General features: G+C 34.0%; 1 protein-coding gene across 1 annotated transcript in view; it reads left to right on the forward strand.

The window, feature by feature from the left end:
• Positions 1-808: 808 nt before the first annotated feature.
• Positions 809-16,428, forward strand: part of LOC123563943 (sperm-tail PG-rich repeat-containing protein 2-like) — a 201,017-nt gene continuing 185,397 nt past the window's right edge. The window contains exons 1-6 of the mRNA XM_045357122.2: positions 809-911; positions 8,408-8,542; positions 9,773-9,894; positions 10,321-10,470; positions 11,536-11,700; positions 15,890-16,129. Of these exons, the coding sequence (XP_045213057.2) occupies positions 8,431-8,542; positions 9,773-9,894; positions 10,321-10,470; positions 11,536-11,700; positions 15,890-16,129 (789 nt within the window). The 5' untranslated portion in view covers positions 809-911; positions 8,408-8,430. The remainder of the gene's footprint in view (positions 912-8,407; positions 8,543-9,772; positions 9,895-10,320; positions 10,471-11,535; positions 11,701-15,889; positions 16,130-16,428) is intronic.

Genomic DNA, 16,428 nt, shown 5'->3' on the forward strand with positions numbered 1-16,428 from the left:
TGTTGAAAAATTGTCTGGTCATTTTGGGATAATGGAAAACATTCAATTTTAAATTCATAGATTTCCGGGAACTAGTCATAAGGAGTGTTGCACATTTCAATAACTCCCATGAACAGACACAGTGAAACCAAGTCTGCTATTATACTGGTTGATTGCAATCTATGTTTCCAAAACATTTCACAGAGTTTGTTTATAGTGGAGATTCTAACATTATTTATGAAAAACGGGGTCTCCATATACACAATATGGTTTCTACTTAAGGTCCATTTTAACCTGAAAAAAACAATCACCCTGGTAAACAATATGAAATAGTAAAGAAATCAAATAAGCAAAAATGCCCAAGTAAGTCTCACCCGTAACAGTATTCGTAAATAAGGTGCAAGAATACAGTATTTAGACTTTTATTTGGCGGGCTTATTTCTATCTGTTTTGTACTATAGCCAGTCAATAAACACCTTATGTAAGAGGGAGGCATTAAACATTGTTTGTCTCAAGTGTATTGAAACTTTATTTTTTTATGAAATGACATCACTTAAAATATTTTTGAAAGACCCTGCACCAACTTGAAAAAGAAAGTCTTCAACAGTTTGGCAATTTCATGACATGTTAGTCTACATTCCAACTTACCTTTCATTTATTTGAACGGAATCATAGAAATAAATTAGACAATGAAGAAAATTGGATGCTCAGCACGGGCTACGCCATCCTCTGAATCAACGGATATTTTTTTTTTAGTTCTTATCCGTTTTAATTTGTCCGTTGCGCAAATTGATAGTCGTTATGTCGCAAAAGTTACCGTTATCTGGTCGTTTATTTATGCGCCATTTTGAACCATGGCAACGACCAAGCATTTGCTAAATTTCTGATTTTTATCCTAATTTTGCCCGAAAAAATAAGCAAATTTTAAGCAGGTAATGTAAATTCCCTAGTTTTGCATTTTTATGCATTTGTTTTCTTACGGGGTTTTCTGATAAACCTGGTAAAATTTGCACGGACCTGTCAATTTAATTTTTTTTAAGACAGCAAGATTTTACTAGGATTATGAAGTATGCCCTTTTCTCGTTATTCCGAGCCCCTAAGCCGGTTTTTCAGTGCTGGTCAGTAGAAGATTTAAGTTTCAAAAGAGTTTTTGCTATAGTTTGGTACTCCAACATCTAAACTTATAAAATCCCCATGAAGAAAAATTCAAAGGATTTTTGTTAATTAATAATCTAAGGCTTTCACATGATGACCCTAACCCTCTGAAACAGCCAAATTCTTTCTCGTTAAAACCGAGACTTGCAATCATTTGTACTAGCTCTGAAAAATTAAGGCTTTTTTGAAAAAGTTCTTTGTTAAAATTAAGAACAGATATATTATTGTGTTAGCGGACAAAAAAGTTTTAAAATAAGTGCTTTCTGTTTTCTGTAAGAAGGTTATATATTACCCCAATGATTTTAGATAAGCAAATTTTGTGCCAAAATTTTCTGTTGTGTATATTTCTATCTTAATGCAAGTAATTCTATTTTCTTTTTACTTTTGTTTATCTGTCATATGATTTTTTGCAACATACATAAAATTTAGAAACAGGAAATAGCTGCAAGTGCAAATTTTCCAAAGGCTCGGATCAATGAGAAGGCTCGGAATTACGAGAAAGAGGCATAATTGTATTTAAATCATTGTTATGATGACTAGGGTATCTCCCATGAATAAGACTAGTCAACTTGTAAATTAATGCTGATTAAGTAGTCCTGACTACATTTTACCTTAGTTAATTTTACCAATTTGACACGATCCTAGGAAATATTTATTTATTTTTCTTATGATGCTATAGGTTTATCCTGGCTTGACTAGTTTTCGATACGCTAAGAGTTCGAGACATTTTTTTGCAAAGAGAAACTAGCGTAAGACAATCAAGTACATTACCTTTTAATATGACTATTATCACATAAGCAGTACTGCAAAAACAAAAATTTAAACAACCAGTTCTGTTAAAATAAACAGTTTTATAACACCTGTCAAATTAGGCCGCCATTTGCAATGTTGACATGTTTTCGATACCTTCACTTCCTCCACCAGGAAGAGTAGCTATGTACAGTTATGCCCCAAAATTAATTACCAACTCTAAAATCATGAACACATGAAACCCTTGAACAGTGATAACATACATATATAGCTCACTCTTCTGTGTTAGTATTGTCATGACATGGGCAGAAGAACTCATCATGTAGTCTGACAACAGACTGTTTGCAACAATACTTGAGATGTGTCCAGTGTCCACATGCTGGATAGTCGCACTGAGCCCATTTTGTAAATACAACTGAGACACAGTTTTGAAGCTCTTTTGGCTGAAACAAATGACAAGCACAACATTTCTCATCATCAGTTATCTCATCTCCTGAAGAGTAATCAGATTCAGCAGACATTGCTTTAATAGCTGTTTGTCTTGAGGGACCTGGCTGTGGGCTATGTACACGCTGTCGTTTACTGCTAGTGGATGAAGGTGTACTAACTTTTTTCACATTCCCAATCTTGCTTGATGGTTTTTTATTTTGTTTCAGCTTTGTGGGTAATGATTTGCTCTTGCACAGTTGGAGATGTAATGGATTTTCCAGATACAATGCTGCTGATTGTTTTGTTCTGCTGTTTATGTTCAAATCATCATGTCAGTGCAATAACTCAATAAGTGCATATATATTATATAAGCACTTATTGAGTTATTGCGCTGACATGACGAAATGTCTGTTTATCTGTAATAAACTTTTCAGCTGTTTTAAAGAATTCAGCAGGTTGAGGAGCAGTAGTAGCATTGCTGCGTGCTTCCTGTATGTCAGTTTCAGGTTCAGGAGCTAAGTATGCCTTGGAAGGTGCAAGCTGAGTATCCAAAATGACATCTGGATTAAAAGGGTAGATCCCTGTGCGCTTGAACGCAGACCTGATATTTACAACTGACAGTGCAGAGTTATAAGCATTGCATGCCAGTGAGCAGACATCATACCTAGTTTTCTTGGAAGAAGGGTTTTCTCTTAGGAACTTGTGGCACTGAGCATTATAAATGCGCTGCATGGGTCCATAGCAACCTACGTCCAGAGGTTGGAGCACATGGCTAGTATGGGCTGGCAATACGAATAAACTCACATTATGCTCCTTGGCCCAGTTGATAACTGGTATGGTAATGTGTGACTTATGCCCATCAAAGATGAGTAGCAGTGGCTGATCTTCACTTGAACGTTGCACATACTTGAGAAAATGGGTATCTTAAGTATTCTAGGAACCATCTGAATTTGACCACCCACTTTCAGTCATTGTTCCTTGCGTGCCAGGACTTGCCCCCCCCCCCCCCCCCCAAGGAGTTCACTTCTCATGCGTTTGCCTTTGAATATGAAGTAAGGAGGTATTTGTGTCCCTAATGCATTACCACATCCTAGTATTGTAGTAATACATGTTCTAGCTGATGTAATTGCTGGTGTAGAACTCTCAGCACAAATGATGTATGGTGGGCTATGCTCTGTCTGAATTCCCTTTTCATCAACATTATATATATGTTCAGGTTTGTCCATTAAATTGTCGTTCAGCAAGGCAGATTTCAGATTATCAAAGTAATCACTTACTTTGTCCTTTGAAGTTGCTTGTGCCCTATAATTAACAAGTGCTCTGGGTTTCACTTTTTTAAGTTCTGGCCATCTGTCCATGAAAGATCGATACCATCTGTCACTCAAAGGATGTTCCTGATCACGTTTACCAAGGAACACAGCATAATTGGAAGCTTGGTCAATCAACTCACTTCGGGAATAACCGTATCCCAACTGAGCCATAGCCTTTATGTGTTCAACAAATACTGCCTCTTCATGTTGACTGAGCAAAGCCTGGGGTCCAGATGATGTTGTTTCTGGGTCTATTCTCCCAAGAACACGATCATGCAAGGTACACCGTATTGCCGTGCAGCAGTTTTAACTGGCAGCCTCATCTCTCTTACTGCCTGATAGGCATTAGTCATTGCTGTAGGTGAATACACCCTATACTTTGATGCAGGATTTACCTGAAAATATAAAACAAACAACCATAAGTACCTTCAACTTGAAACAAAAAGATTAAGACTGCTTAATATCATTCATTGAACTAGGTAAAAAGCCCAAGTGCCAAATGTGTAAAAAAAAAATCACAGTGTTGCAGAATTTTTGAAACACCCTGTACCAATGTAAAAGTCCATGGTCACATGACAGTCATGTGACTTTTGAAAAGCAGACGAACGGGACTCCCCTTCTACAGCTCAATAAATTTCTACAAATTTATCTCCTGTATTTTACAACTGTTGCTATGCAACTGATAAAAAGTAATAGCAGAAACATCAATTCCAGCAATGCAGGTAAAGAATAAACGATTACTTACTTGCTTTTGACGCATTTTGAAGAACTTTCGCTCCAGGTCGAAAGAGGACGAGTGCGGTGCGTAGTGTAAACAAACAATGACGTCATTCAACTTCCGGTTAAAAAAACATGCGCATAAAGGTTAAAGTATCGAAAACATGTACGTATTGAAAACATATCAAACTACGATAAATGCTGCTTATGTCACGTTTATGAGATAAATTCAAATAAAACTTACATGTATCAAAAGGGGATTCAAGTCCTCACTGATCTATGTAAAAATTATGAAATAATTTCCAAAATCACGAATTTTCTGGTGATTTAAACCAATGTATGTGCTGTACATGATTAATGTTTACTGCCTGTCTACACAGCCTATGCACAAGTGATAAAACCAATTACTTCACATGACTGTGTACTGTGATTTATCCTCCATTATTTTGGTCCTTCGAAGTTCTGACGGTAAGATTGCCCATCACAAATATAAAACAGTGACCGTCGAATTATCTTGACTACATGTTACCTATGCTCGACCAGCCATGTGCTCGATCACTATTTATAAATGTACATTTTTATTGAAATAAACCTTTGAACTCAAGATGGTTGTTTATTAATTTTCTTCCCAGCATCCCTGTATGACATCATATGTATACACACTTGATCTAGATCTTTAAGGGGCTTGTTCGTTTACAGACGACAGTTGCTTTACCTCTGTCAAAATACTAACCGTGAATCTCTTTTTGAAAATGATGTGTCTTTTCCGAATTCTTTCAGAAGAGTACCGGAACAACGTATTTAATAGTCTTCTAACCTTTTTTGATAATTTGACATAAGCTTATATTTGTAAACTATCGACTTGAAAGTAATATTTAAGATGTAAACAAACACGCCCACCTCCTGACAGGTCAAAACAAAACTGGGGCATTCATTAGATGCATCATGTAGATGCTTGAGATAAAAATATTCACCGCGCCATAGGACAAGTTGGATAAAAAGATTATGAACATTTGACTTTTTGAAGTTTTTAGGTTTGTTTAATTTTTAAAATAGTTTGATTACTTGATGGAGGAGCACATGCACTTTAGCGGTCCCTATAATAATAGTAGTTTAAAAATGTCTTAAAAATTACAAGTTAGAAAGGGTAACTTTATTTTTAGATGAATATGTTTGGGGGCTGCTGCCCACACACACCCGCTTTGCCCCAACGTAACGTGCATTGACAATGTTTTTGTTGTGACCAAGAAAGAGAGCTACTATATTTGTACCCCCGACAGCAAAGTTGTAAGAGGGGGGAATACTGGTTTCAGGTTGTCTGTCTGTCTGTTCGTCTGTCTGTCTGTCCGTAAACGCAATCTTGTGTGCACCATCTCTTCTCATCCCCTTGACACAATTTAATGAAACTTCACACAAGTGATCAGTAACAACAGTAGTTGTGCATGGGGCATGTTAGGTTATTTCAGAAAAAAAAATTGCAGAGTTACGGGACTTTGTTTGTTTGTCAATGCACAGCCCTTCTGATTCAAACCACAATTCTTAAAGGTGGTCAATCACATTTAAACAACATTTAATGACATTTTTCACTTTTGTATATTCTGGTAGAGAATTATTTAAGGAACAAAAAGACCGATTACATAGAGTTAGATTCCTATTTGAAATGTATATTTTATTATTTTTATAAAATTTTGTAATTACTCCCCTTTAATATGAAAGTATATAAAAAGCTGGGTATTTCTTTTTATTTCGATACAATGTCTAGTTTTACATTTGCATTTGATAGACATATCAACTATTGAACAATCTGAACCAAAATGCAAGTTTAAAAGCTGTGTGTAGCTTCTGAATTCATTTATTTCCAATTTATCTTGGTTGCGCAACCAAGATAGGCAAAGGGAGGTAATAATAATTTTTCAAACTTGCGTTTCTAATTAATTCCATCTAAATACATAATTTTTAATGCAAATATTTTACAAATATATTACAATATGTCTGATATTTATACATTTCCTTAGGCAAAGTATGTTTATCAAATTTATACTTATGATAAAATAACTCTATCTTGGTTGGGCAACCAGGATAGGAAAATGAAATTTTAAAAATACCTCAAGTGAAAATCTAATTTGTATTAAGTGTTAAGTGAACATAAATGAGGTTAAATGATCAGATGCTAAAGTTTCGAACAAATCCGTTACATGGCCAAAATCTGATTATCCACCTTTAAACATGTTATTCACTTCAAATACTGTATTGTTTATTTTGTTGTGTTTCCTGTAGAAAGAAAATTACTATGTATTACTGAATTGATACGAAAGAAGGTGGAGAATTCAGTGGAACAGTATATGGCTATTCCTGGATTTACCAGGCGCAGTTGCTGGTCCCTGTGTGCACAATGCCCACAAGTAGCAGCACCCACTGAAAATATGTTACTTTGAATATTACCATCATAACTTGACATAACATATTAATATCAAGTGTCAACTGCTGTGTAGGTGTTAGGGGTATTTGACCTACAGTAACTTGCAATCAGTAAACCAAACCAATACTCTTACACCAATATTTCGTGAATTATCCCCCTTTTACATTAAAAGTTTTGATGCACTTTCACTCTATCTCCGTTATTTTTCAGTATATCTCTGTTGTTACTACATGGATTTAACTTATTGTATACTTAAAATGGCTGTTCAACAAAATCAACCACATCATATGACACAAAGTCAATAACTTTTGAACCAATATTTATGAATTATGCCCCCTTTGTACTTAGAATTTCAGGTTGAAGTTGTGATGCACTAAACATTGTTAGCCACACGATATTACAAATGGTGCATTAGTCTTGCAGAAATTTTCCTTGAATTATGTCCCTTTTTATACTAACAAGGATTTTTTAACCATTTCAAACCTGGGGCCTGGGGCCCGGGGCCCATTCAGTTGGGAAAAATGGTGTGTTAAACCTGAAAATTTGGAAAATTCAAAAATAAGATTTACCATTGGATATGAAATTTAATTCAGCATTGTATGTCACATTACAAAATTTTTTAATACAAGTCAATTTTTCTGTTGGTTTTTGTCTCTTTTAAAGTGTCCACTAATTTAAATAGCACAAAAAAAGTCACAAAAAAACTCTTAAGACAAAAAAGCGTCAGTATAAAACCTTCATATTTCGCTGGGTTAGTACCAACTTTGCTAGTGTACAGTGTTTTATACAATGTTTTAAAACTGGGCTTAGTCCGAGAATGTGTTTAATTGGTCATCGGCTTTCACTTATCTTACCGAATCCTGGGACTTTATCGCGGTGGCCTGTTTCTCAGCACTTGTTTTATTGACAAAGTTGAAGCTTGACAGCTTTTTGTTGTAAGCAGCATACTTTTTTATGACTTTATTTGTATAATATTTACTATTTATTATTCGATATATTTTCATTTCCAGGAAAAATTTGCGAGCTTGATTAAATGTGATCCCGGTCACGTATACGGAACATAGAACAGTTTGCAAGATTTAATTGAATCGATAATTGAGCGGTTATTTGATTAAAACAAGAACAGTCTAACTCGATTAAAAATAAGGAACATGAATCAAAACGAAAAATCGGAAACCTGAAAATTGAGAATACCTAAAAATTGTTATTTTCTGGCAGTTTTTTGGGCAATTTAAACTGCAGAATTGGGAAATTTGCACATTTCTGCAATGGGATGGGGCCGAAATTCGGCCCCAAAATCGGCCTTAAAAATCCCTGACTAAGTTTATATTTTGAAACAATTTCACTCTATCTCTGTTATCACTAGATATATTTAGCTCAAACTAAAACTATTGTCCAATATCATCATCCAGATTAGGGTCATTAAACACTCCAGTGATAACTCCATCTTCCTCAGATGTGCTCATTTTCACTATCCTGCATTTAAATAGTCAGGGGAGCTGTCTGCTGTGACAGCTCTTGTGCTTTCATTCCTTAAAAAGATGAAGAATGATAAAAGTTATTTGTCGTTGTTATATTTGTTAAAAGGATAAAACATGTATAGCAGTTATCATGTTTTTATCAAAATACTATAATACTTACTTTTCAGAACTATAGAAAAAGAGAAGAGACATGTACGACCGAGCGCCACGTGATATTGTCAAGGTAGTAGGTAGCACAGCACAGAATGTCGGGCCTGGTTCTTATGATGCAGATGCACCACCTAAGGCAAGGTTTAAAGCAGGTAAGGAAGTCTCAACCTCATACACACATTACCTTACTGGGGCACAAATACTGGTCAGAAAGCCAGGAACAAGTCGTCAAGCATTGTTTTGAGTTGCATGTTAATCATAAGTTTACTACTTTATCGGCATTTGAGGTAAATTGAGATAAGTTCAAAGTAAAATATAACAGTTACATTTTATAAAACAGCTTAAAAGCTGTCTTTTAAGCAGATATTATGAGCCAGATGCAAGAGGTTTTTTGTTATGAAAAGCAGAGTATATCTTTTCATCCCTTTTAATAATGTAAGATCTTATGGTTTTGTTTTTGATCACCCAAGACTATTCATTTAATGGCATAGGGACACTATCTAGATAAGTATTAATCTTAAAAGAAGTATTGCACACATAAATACATAGAAGAAATGCAGTATGAAAGTCTAGAGCATAACAGATGTTTTTCTTACTCATCCAACAACAGAAAGAGCAGTCTAGTTAGGAAGTTGTAAACTTAGTTCTGGCTTCTTTTTTCATTCCTTCAGAAATATAGAGTACATCTAGTAAAGGGGCACTTCACCAGTTGTGCAAAAGGAAGATATTTTCAGCAATTTATACTTTAAAATTCGTGATTCAAGTTTGCCGAATACTGTAAGAAACCAAAACTTATTTTTAGCTCGACTATTCAAAGAATAGGGGAGCTGTCCTACTCGCCTTGGCGTTAGCATGAGCGTTAGCGTCACACAAATGTTAAAGTTTGCATACCACCCCAAATATTTTCAAAGTTCATTGAGATATTGCTTTCATATTTTGAATACTTGTTTACCATCATGACCCCATTCTGTAAACAGGAGCAGACAACTCTATCAAGCATTTTGACTGAATTATGGCCCCTTTTCGACTTAGAATATGCTTATTGTAATGTTAAAGTTTGCGTACCACCGCAAATATTTTCAAAGTCCATTGAGATATTGCTTTCATATTTTGCATACTTGTTTACCATCATGATCCCAGTCTGTGAAAAGGAGGAGGCAACTCTATCAAGCATTTTGACTGCATTATGGCCCCTTTTTGACTTTGAATATGCTTATTGTAATGTAAAAGTTTTACTCATAGCTTATTTTATACTATCAAACACTGAGCATAGTCGAGCGCGCTGTCAACTGACAGCTCTTGTTTTATATGGTTGTTTGTACTTCAGACAATGCTTTTAGCACAAGTATAACACATAAAAAAACAAATTCTGCTATTTACAGATGGGTATGCACCATTTCTGTCAATGACAAGCAGAGAGACCTTCCTGAACATCAGTGACCAGGTAGTTGCTGCACCAGGACCCGGTCATTATGACCCAGGATTGGCACAGGATGCCATAAAGGTAGCATTTTGTCAACAGCTTTCTAGGTACTGTGTACTCACTGACCAGTTTTGTTTCTTGATGTCTACATTTACATCATTACAGTGAAATCATATATATATATATATAAATTTTGGAGGGGTCTGAATTTCATGGACTTGGTGACTGGATCAGTTCCCAACGGACATACATAATTCTTGGTAGTTTCTTTGAAATTAGTTGCCAAAAATTCAGGCACCCACTAAAAACTTTTTTTTTTCAAAATCATGAAATTTTATGCCAACAAATATAAATGATTTATCATTATTCTGTAAAAGTAACAGACAAATAATGCATGCATGTTCTCTGTAAGGGGAGGTAACTCTAGTCATACCCAACTCATTTTTACTCTTTTAATAGTTTCCCATCTATTACTGTTTGAACTAGTTATATTTTCTTATTTAACAGGGAGGGAAAACTCTTGCCAACAAGTCGAAAAGGTTTACAGAACATACGCTGGAAAATCCTGGTCCTGGTACTTACAATGTTGAACGTTACACAGAATTCCGACAGAGCAGGTCCGCACCACAATTACAGGAAAAGAACAAATCCATGGGGGTAAGATAGTGAAAAACATTGCATCAAAGATGAATAGGAGTAACAGAATTACTAAATTTTAAACGTTAAAACATATACTTTATGCAAAGTAGAACACAATTTCTTAGTATACTATAAGTTTTACTTGAGGTAATTTAAAGTTACTTAAGTTCATTATTCATTAATAGAATCTATTTATATCATAGTTTTAGTTTTCAGCATAAATAACAAGACTAGTAGTAAACATGGTCATTGCCAGGTTATTGTCAAATTATAACGCTGTCTTAGATCCAATATATTTTATGTTACATGAACTTTGCATCTTATATAATATAATTATGAAATTTGCATTTTTAACTCGACTTTTCGTAGGAAAGAGGAGCTGTTGCACTTGCCCCAGCATCGGCGTCTGCGTCGCCTTTGGTTAAAGTTTTTTGATAAAGTCAAATATCTCTGTTACTGTCAAAGCTATTGACTTGAAACTTAAATTGACTATTAACTATCAAAGTCTACACCAGGAGAAACAATCCCCATAACTCTGTTTGCATTTTGTCAGAGTTATGCCCCTTTTTAACTTAGAACTTTTTGGTTAATGTTTTTGATAAAGTCAAATATCTCTGTTACTGTCAAAGCTTTTGACTTGAAACTTAAAGTAGTTATTTGCTATCAAAGTCTTCACCTGGAGAAACAATCCTCATAACTCTGTTTGAATTTTAGCTTTTGTTAATATGTGTTTATCAGGTTGATGTAAAATATTATTCATTTTAAAGCAGCAATCGTTTGACATATAAGCTGGTCCTTTAGAAAATGGGCATACTAAAATAAAAAACTTCTTTGTATCATTTGCTAATTAGAAAACAATCACTTTCACTAAATGGGGTTCATGTCTCAGGTTTTCCAGCAAGTTGTAGACTTACTTTACTTTAAGCTATTTTCTGGTGCATGTTTTAACAGCATTTCATTCAAAGTTTTGTAGTATTAAATCTTATTGAAAGGGTTCTAAGGCATATTTTCACTACTGCATGTTGTTGTTGTTTTTTTCACCAATAAAAATTTTCAATGCATAAATAAACACAAATATTACAGCTTGTCACCAGTCAGCTGAAATTCCATCGTAAACCTGATGCCCCATCTATCCCGACCCCAGGGCAAGCTTTCGGGTATGAGGAGTGTGAAGATGGCACCCTGAAGAAACAGGACCCACCAGATAGAGATATCTCCCTGGGGCCAGCATTTTATGGTGTTACCCATGTAAGTAAATGATTTGATCTTAGGACAACCACATATGTCTTTCTTGTATTCCCCTTGTCACAAGACAGAACTTTCACTAGCTACACCAACAGTGGATAATGGACCAGTCATTTCAAGTGTTAGTACTGTCTTACATATGTTCAGCACTTTCATGGGAAGATCAGTGGTTCTACTTGAAATAATGTAGGTATGGGCACCTAGGATCTTCCTCTACCAGTACTAGCTTGGCACTTTCGCCAATAGTGCAAATCTTAGAGCAGCAAAAATGGAACAAGGTGGTTTTTGTTTTGCTCATGACTTGTACTAGAAAAGCCCTATTCTTCTATTTTTGTTAATTAACTACATGCATCATCATGTAAACCAATTTCTCGCTTTTCATAGGGGTATATAGTTGAAGGGGGAAAAAGCATGTAGTACCTCCTTGTCAAGACTGAGTATTTTGATGTAAGAAAAAATTACACATGAACTTAAGAATATATTCTGTTCATAATAAATGTAAAAGGAAAATCTTAGACAAACAGGAACCTTGAGGATAAAGTGAAAGTCTTAAAATGAATTTGACAGATTATCTCATTGGTTAATTGCTTTTTTTCCAGACATTTTTGTTTGTCCATTACTGGTATACCTTTGCATTAATGTGTAGCTAGGCTCTTTCAAACCTTTTTATGTGAACTTTGGTTTAAAAAAAACAGTCATGAAGCAGATGTGATTTATTACTTTTTTCCCTTAGAAATCTTTGATTTTTCTATGTTTTATGTGACTAAAAGTTAATGAATGAAATGTCTAGGGTCTTTTCCATTCCATTGGTTATACTTTATTACCACAATGACTTTTTGGTACAAAAGCTTCATTACCAAATGGTTTTTACAAAAATATTCTTTTAATGTTTGTCATTGATTGATATTTTGGATTATTACGAGAGATTATGTTAATACAGGAATCAGTGATGCAGTATAATAAATGTTTTTTTAGGGGTCCGTCTTTTATACGGTTCTCATGGGGAAGAACTAAATTGAGTAAAGAGAAAATTCTCATAAAATGAGAATCATGTTTTAGTACCCATATCCTCTCCAACAAATTTAATTAGAAAATTAGTAAATTAATTGAAAGCACTTATTCTGTTAACAAGATTGTGAAAAATGTTTTCCACGGGAATGTGACATTAATTACAAACTACTGCTTCAGTGCAAAGAAGTTTCTTTGAAAATGGATTTGTTAAGGCTATGTATATATGCAAAATGTTTTGTCGGAGCCTAGACAGGCATAAATAGTATTTTTGAAATTTGCGCTAAATTAGAATAAATCTGCGTCTTTATGAGACATATTACATTATTTTGAGTCATGTGATGCTGGACTTGCAGCACATAACGTCTAAAGTATATACACAAACTCATGAATTATGGCTGATAAATCTAATATACTTGACAAATGTCTTAAACTTTTAAAATTATTCTTGGAAAATAGCTTGTCAGACTGTATTGTATATATGTTTTTAGATGGAGATTGAGGAAAGCAATTCATATGTAATGTTCTACTGATGCATGATAACAAGTTTTGTAAAGAGGCTATTTAAACAGGGCTTGATAGAAAATGGGTTCTTTAACCAGTCGTCTGATTGGAACTTTTTACATAGCTTATTCTTGCAACCTATCTTTTCTAAGAAATGTGTAGAACTGGAATAAAGAAGACATCAATTTAGTCAAAAGATAAGCTATCAACACATAAAAAAGGCAAAAACTGTGAATATTGCTGCTCAGGAAAATCCATCCTTGATAGTATAAATCCCTTCTTACTGTGTTTATCTTTCACTGGCCTGCATCTGTTGCCTCATCATTGAGTTTCCTAAAATGATTAAAACATTTATTTCTATTTATATTTTGTTAAAAAGTTGAATAATAAAGTAACGTCTGTTTACATAATACGTCATGGCATTTTTCCTTTATAAAAAGGTCTGTAAGGGTCCAGTAATATGCACATTTTAAGTTTCAAAATGTTTTTTTTTAATTTGGCTTCAAAAAAATTGCAAATTCAGTTTTATTTCTAGTTCTAAAGTTATTTCAAAATAAAAATTTTGAGAGCATAGTGTGAAAATACTACTTTTTAGAGAGATCACGATCTTTTTTATTCCAATTCAGAGCTAAAAAAATCTACTTGTCTGTTAGTAAATACAAGTAAAAATTGTCTCCAAGCTAGGAGAAGCAGTAATACTCGTTTTGCAGAATTGTTATGATTTTTTACCAAAAAAATAATATAAAAACAATTAAATGGAGCCATACCAAAAAATGTAACCTCATTGTGATCCCATTAACTAGATACTCATAGCCTAGAACAAGATTCCAGTATGTACCATTTTTAACAGACTTTAAGATAGAAAATTATAGGCAGCTTGTCCTGCAGGACAATTAAATTTTGCTTTCATTGATGTAGGATTTTTGTCCCAATTGTTTGTGATCTTGTCATATTTTTTTCATTTGTTTGAACCCAGACCAATTCTTAATTCATGTCTGAAAAATTGCATGAATAGAAAATAATGCAGTGTATATTACTATTTCAACAGAATTTGTTATAAATATGTATAATTATATATACACTCATGAGAGTGATATATATTCATAGTTCCAAGAATCTTGCTATTGTTTCCACTGTCTTTGGATTGAGAAGAACTTGTTAACTGTTCTATTGTTTTCTATATATAATGTATTACTTATGTCAGTATGATACCAGTTATTATACCACATGTCTACATTATACATTTAAAACACATTTATATAGCCCTGGTATAGGTGACAGAATGTATCAAATTTACATAATGCATTCATTATAGGCCTGGGTTGTCTTATTTTATGAAGAAAGAGGGGCCTGGTTTTCCTTACAACATGTACCAGGTGAATTCTGGTTTCAGTATATAATATGATCAAGAAAATATCTTGGATATGATATTGTTCCCCAAAGTGAGAAGAAATTCCTTTGAATTAAGTGAGTTACTGAAGGTAGAAGAATATTGTGTTGTAGATTTTTACTGAAATTTTTAGACAAATCTTATTATCTTACCTGACTAACCCTGTGGGTTTTATAGCTTTTTTCGGTGATATAGAAAGTTCTTGCATTCTGGAGTCCAATTGATATTTGTTCTTCATTAGTTACCTCTGGTATTCATGTATTGTACAAATGCATGGAATTTTCATGTAACAAATACATGTTATTTAGGAGATGGTGGGGAAAAACAAATTGTTCCCTGACATTTCTAGAGTATATTCATAAAGAAAAAAGTTGCACTTTTTTACATATATCTTTCAGACACCAGTACATAAATAACATGTACATAATAACAATGTTGGTACTTTCACCCTTCAGTAGAAACAACATTTATTGTCCAGTCAACATTTGTTACCATATCATGTGAACAGGACTTTGTCTTCCTGCACACACCATATCAATGCCATGAATACAAACCTGGCTTGGCTGGAAACAAAATTAATGAAAATGGTTTTGTGTACAAAATTCCCTTAGTTTCATACGAGGCATTTTACCAATTCAGAAATAGTGAACAGTTTAATAATATTTGAAATTCATGGCTCGGTTTCAGCAGTTGATCAACAAGAACATCCTTGTGGCTAAACAGATAATATTCAAACCATTTAATTGTAAATAGACAGTGCTAAAGTAAGAGTTGTGCTGATAAGGCTTTTGGGCATGTGCAGACTGTCACTAGTGTCACAGTAAAATACTGTCATTCAGGTTAGGCATATGTATTTCCTGTCAAAAATCAATATTTGGAGATAATTATTACATATCAATATATTTTAGTCTTGTTTCCTCCCATCCTCTTTCAGATTGTAGTTTTTTTGTAGTCAGGTGTCCTAGCTGAGGATAAGAAATATTGTTTTTCTCCTCCTCAACTCACTCACCTTATTTGAAACAAATTTACAAGGCCTCATACAAGTGTTGTATAGAGTTCCCTGTTGTTCATATCGAGGGAGTGCTAAAATGTGGCTGCTTAGTAGAGATGTCTGCAGTGAACTTCGAATGAATTTCTGGTTTGAAAATGTACTTGCTGGTTGCTTGATACAGGTTGACTGCTTAAGATGTGACTTCAGAACACTTATATTGTTTAAACTGTATGGTTATATTCATATTTTATAATAATGATATCCAGACTTTATAAAAATTAAACTCGATTTCTTTTCAGGACTCAAAACCAAATGAAACAAAAACATCTAAAACATACAAAGGTGTTCATTTTGGTAAACTCACTGGAAAAAGATCAGATTTCATTGGTAAGCCAGGACCGGGTCCCGGTGAGTACGAGCCGTATGTGGAAGTACCATTAAGAGCAGAGAACGTGAATGCAGGGAAGGAGGAGTCACAGAGATACGAGGCCAACATACCCAGATACCATGAGGCTATAGCAAGAGATGTTGAGAAAAAAGTATGTTTGATACAAATATTTCAAAAGTTTCTGTTGTATAATTTATTTGAAAATATTCTTCTCTCTGGAACTGAAAATGAACGTCTTTAGGGAAATCAGCAAGTTAAAAATGGTGATTAAATCAACACTATGAAGTAAAAAAATCTAGTGTAAGCTGCTTATGGTGTATAGAAATCACTTTTAATACAAAAAGAAAGCTTGATTTATTTCAACAGTATGTTCTTTGTTCTAATAAAAAATATTTATGAGTATTTCAACTTTTGTCAATTGATATCAAGTGAATATATGTATTTATAACA

The sequence above is a fragment of the Mercenaria mercenaria genome, chromosome 2, assembly GCF_021730395.1.
Source record: "Mercenaria mercenaria strain notata chromosome 2, MADL_Memer_1, whole genome shotgun sequence".
NCBI classification, from domain to species: domain Eukaryota; kingdom Metazoa; phylum Mollusca; class Bivalvia; order Venerida; family Veneridae; genus Mercenaria; species Mercenaria mercenaria.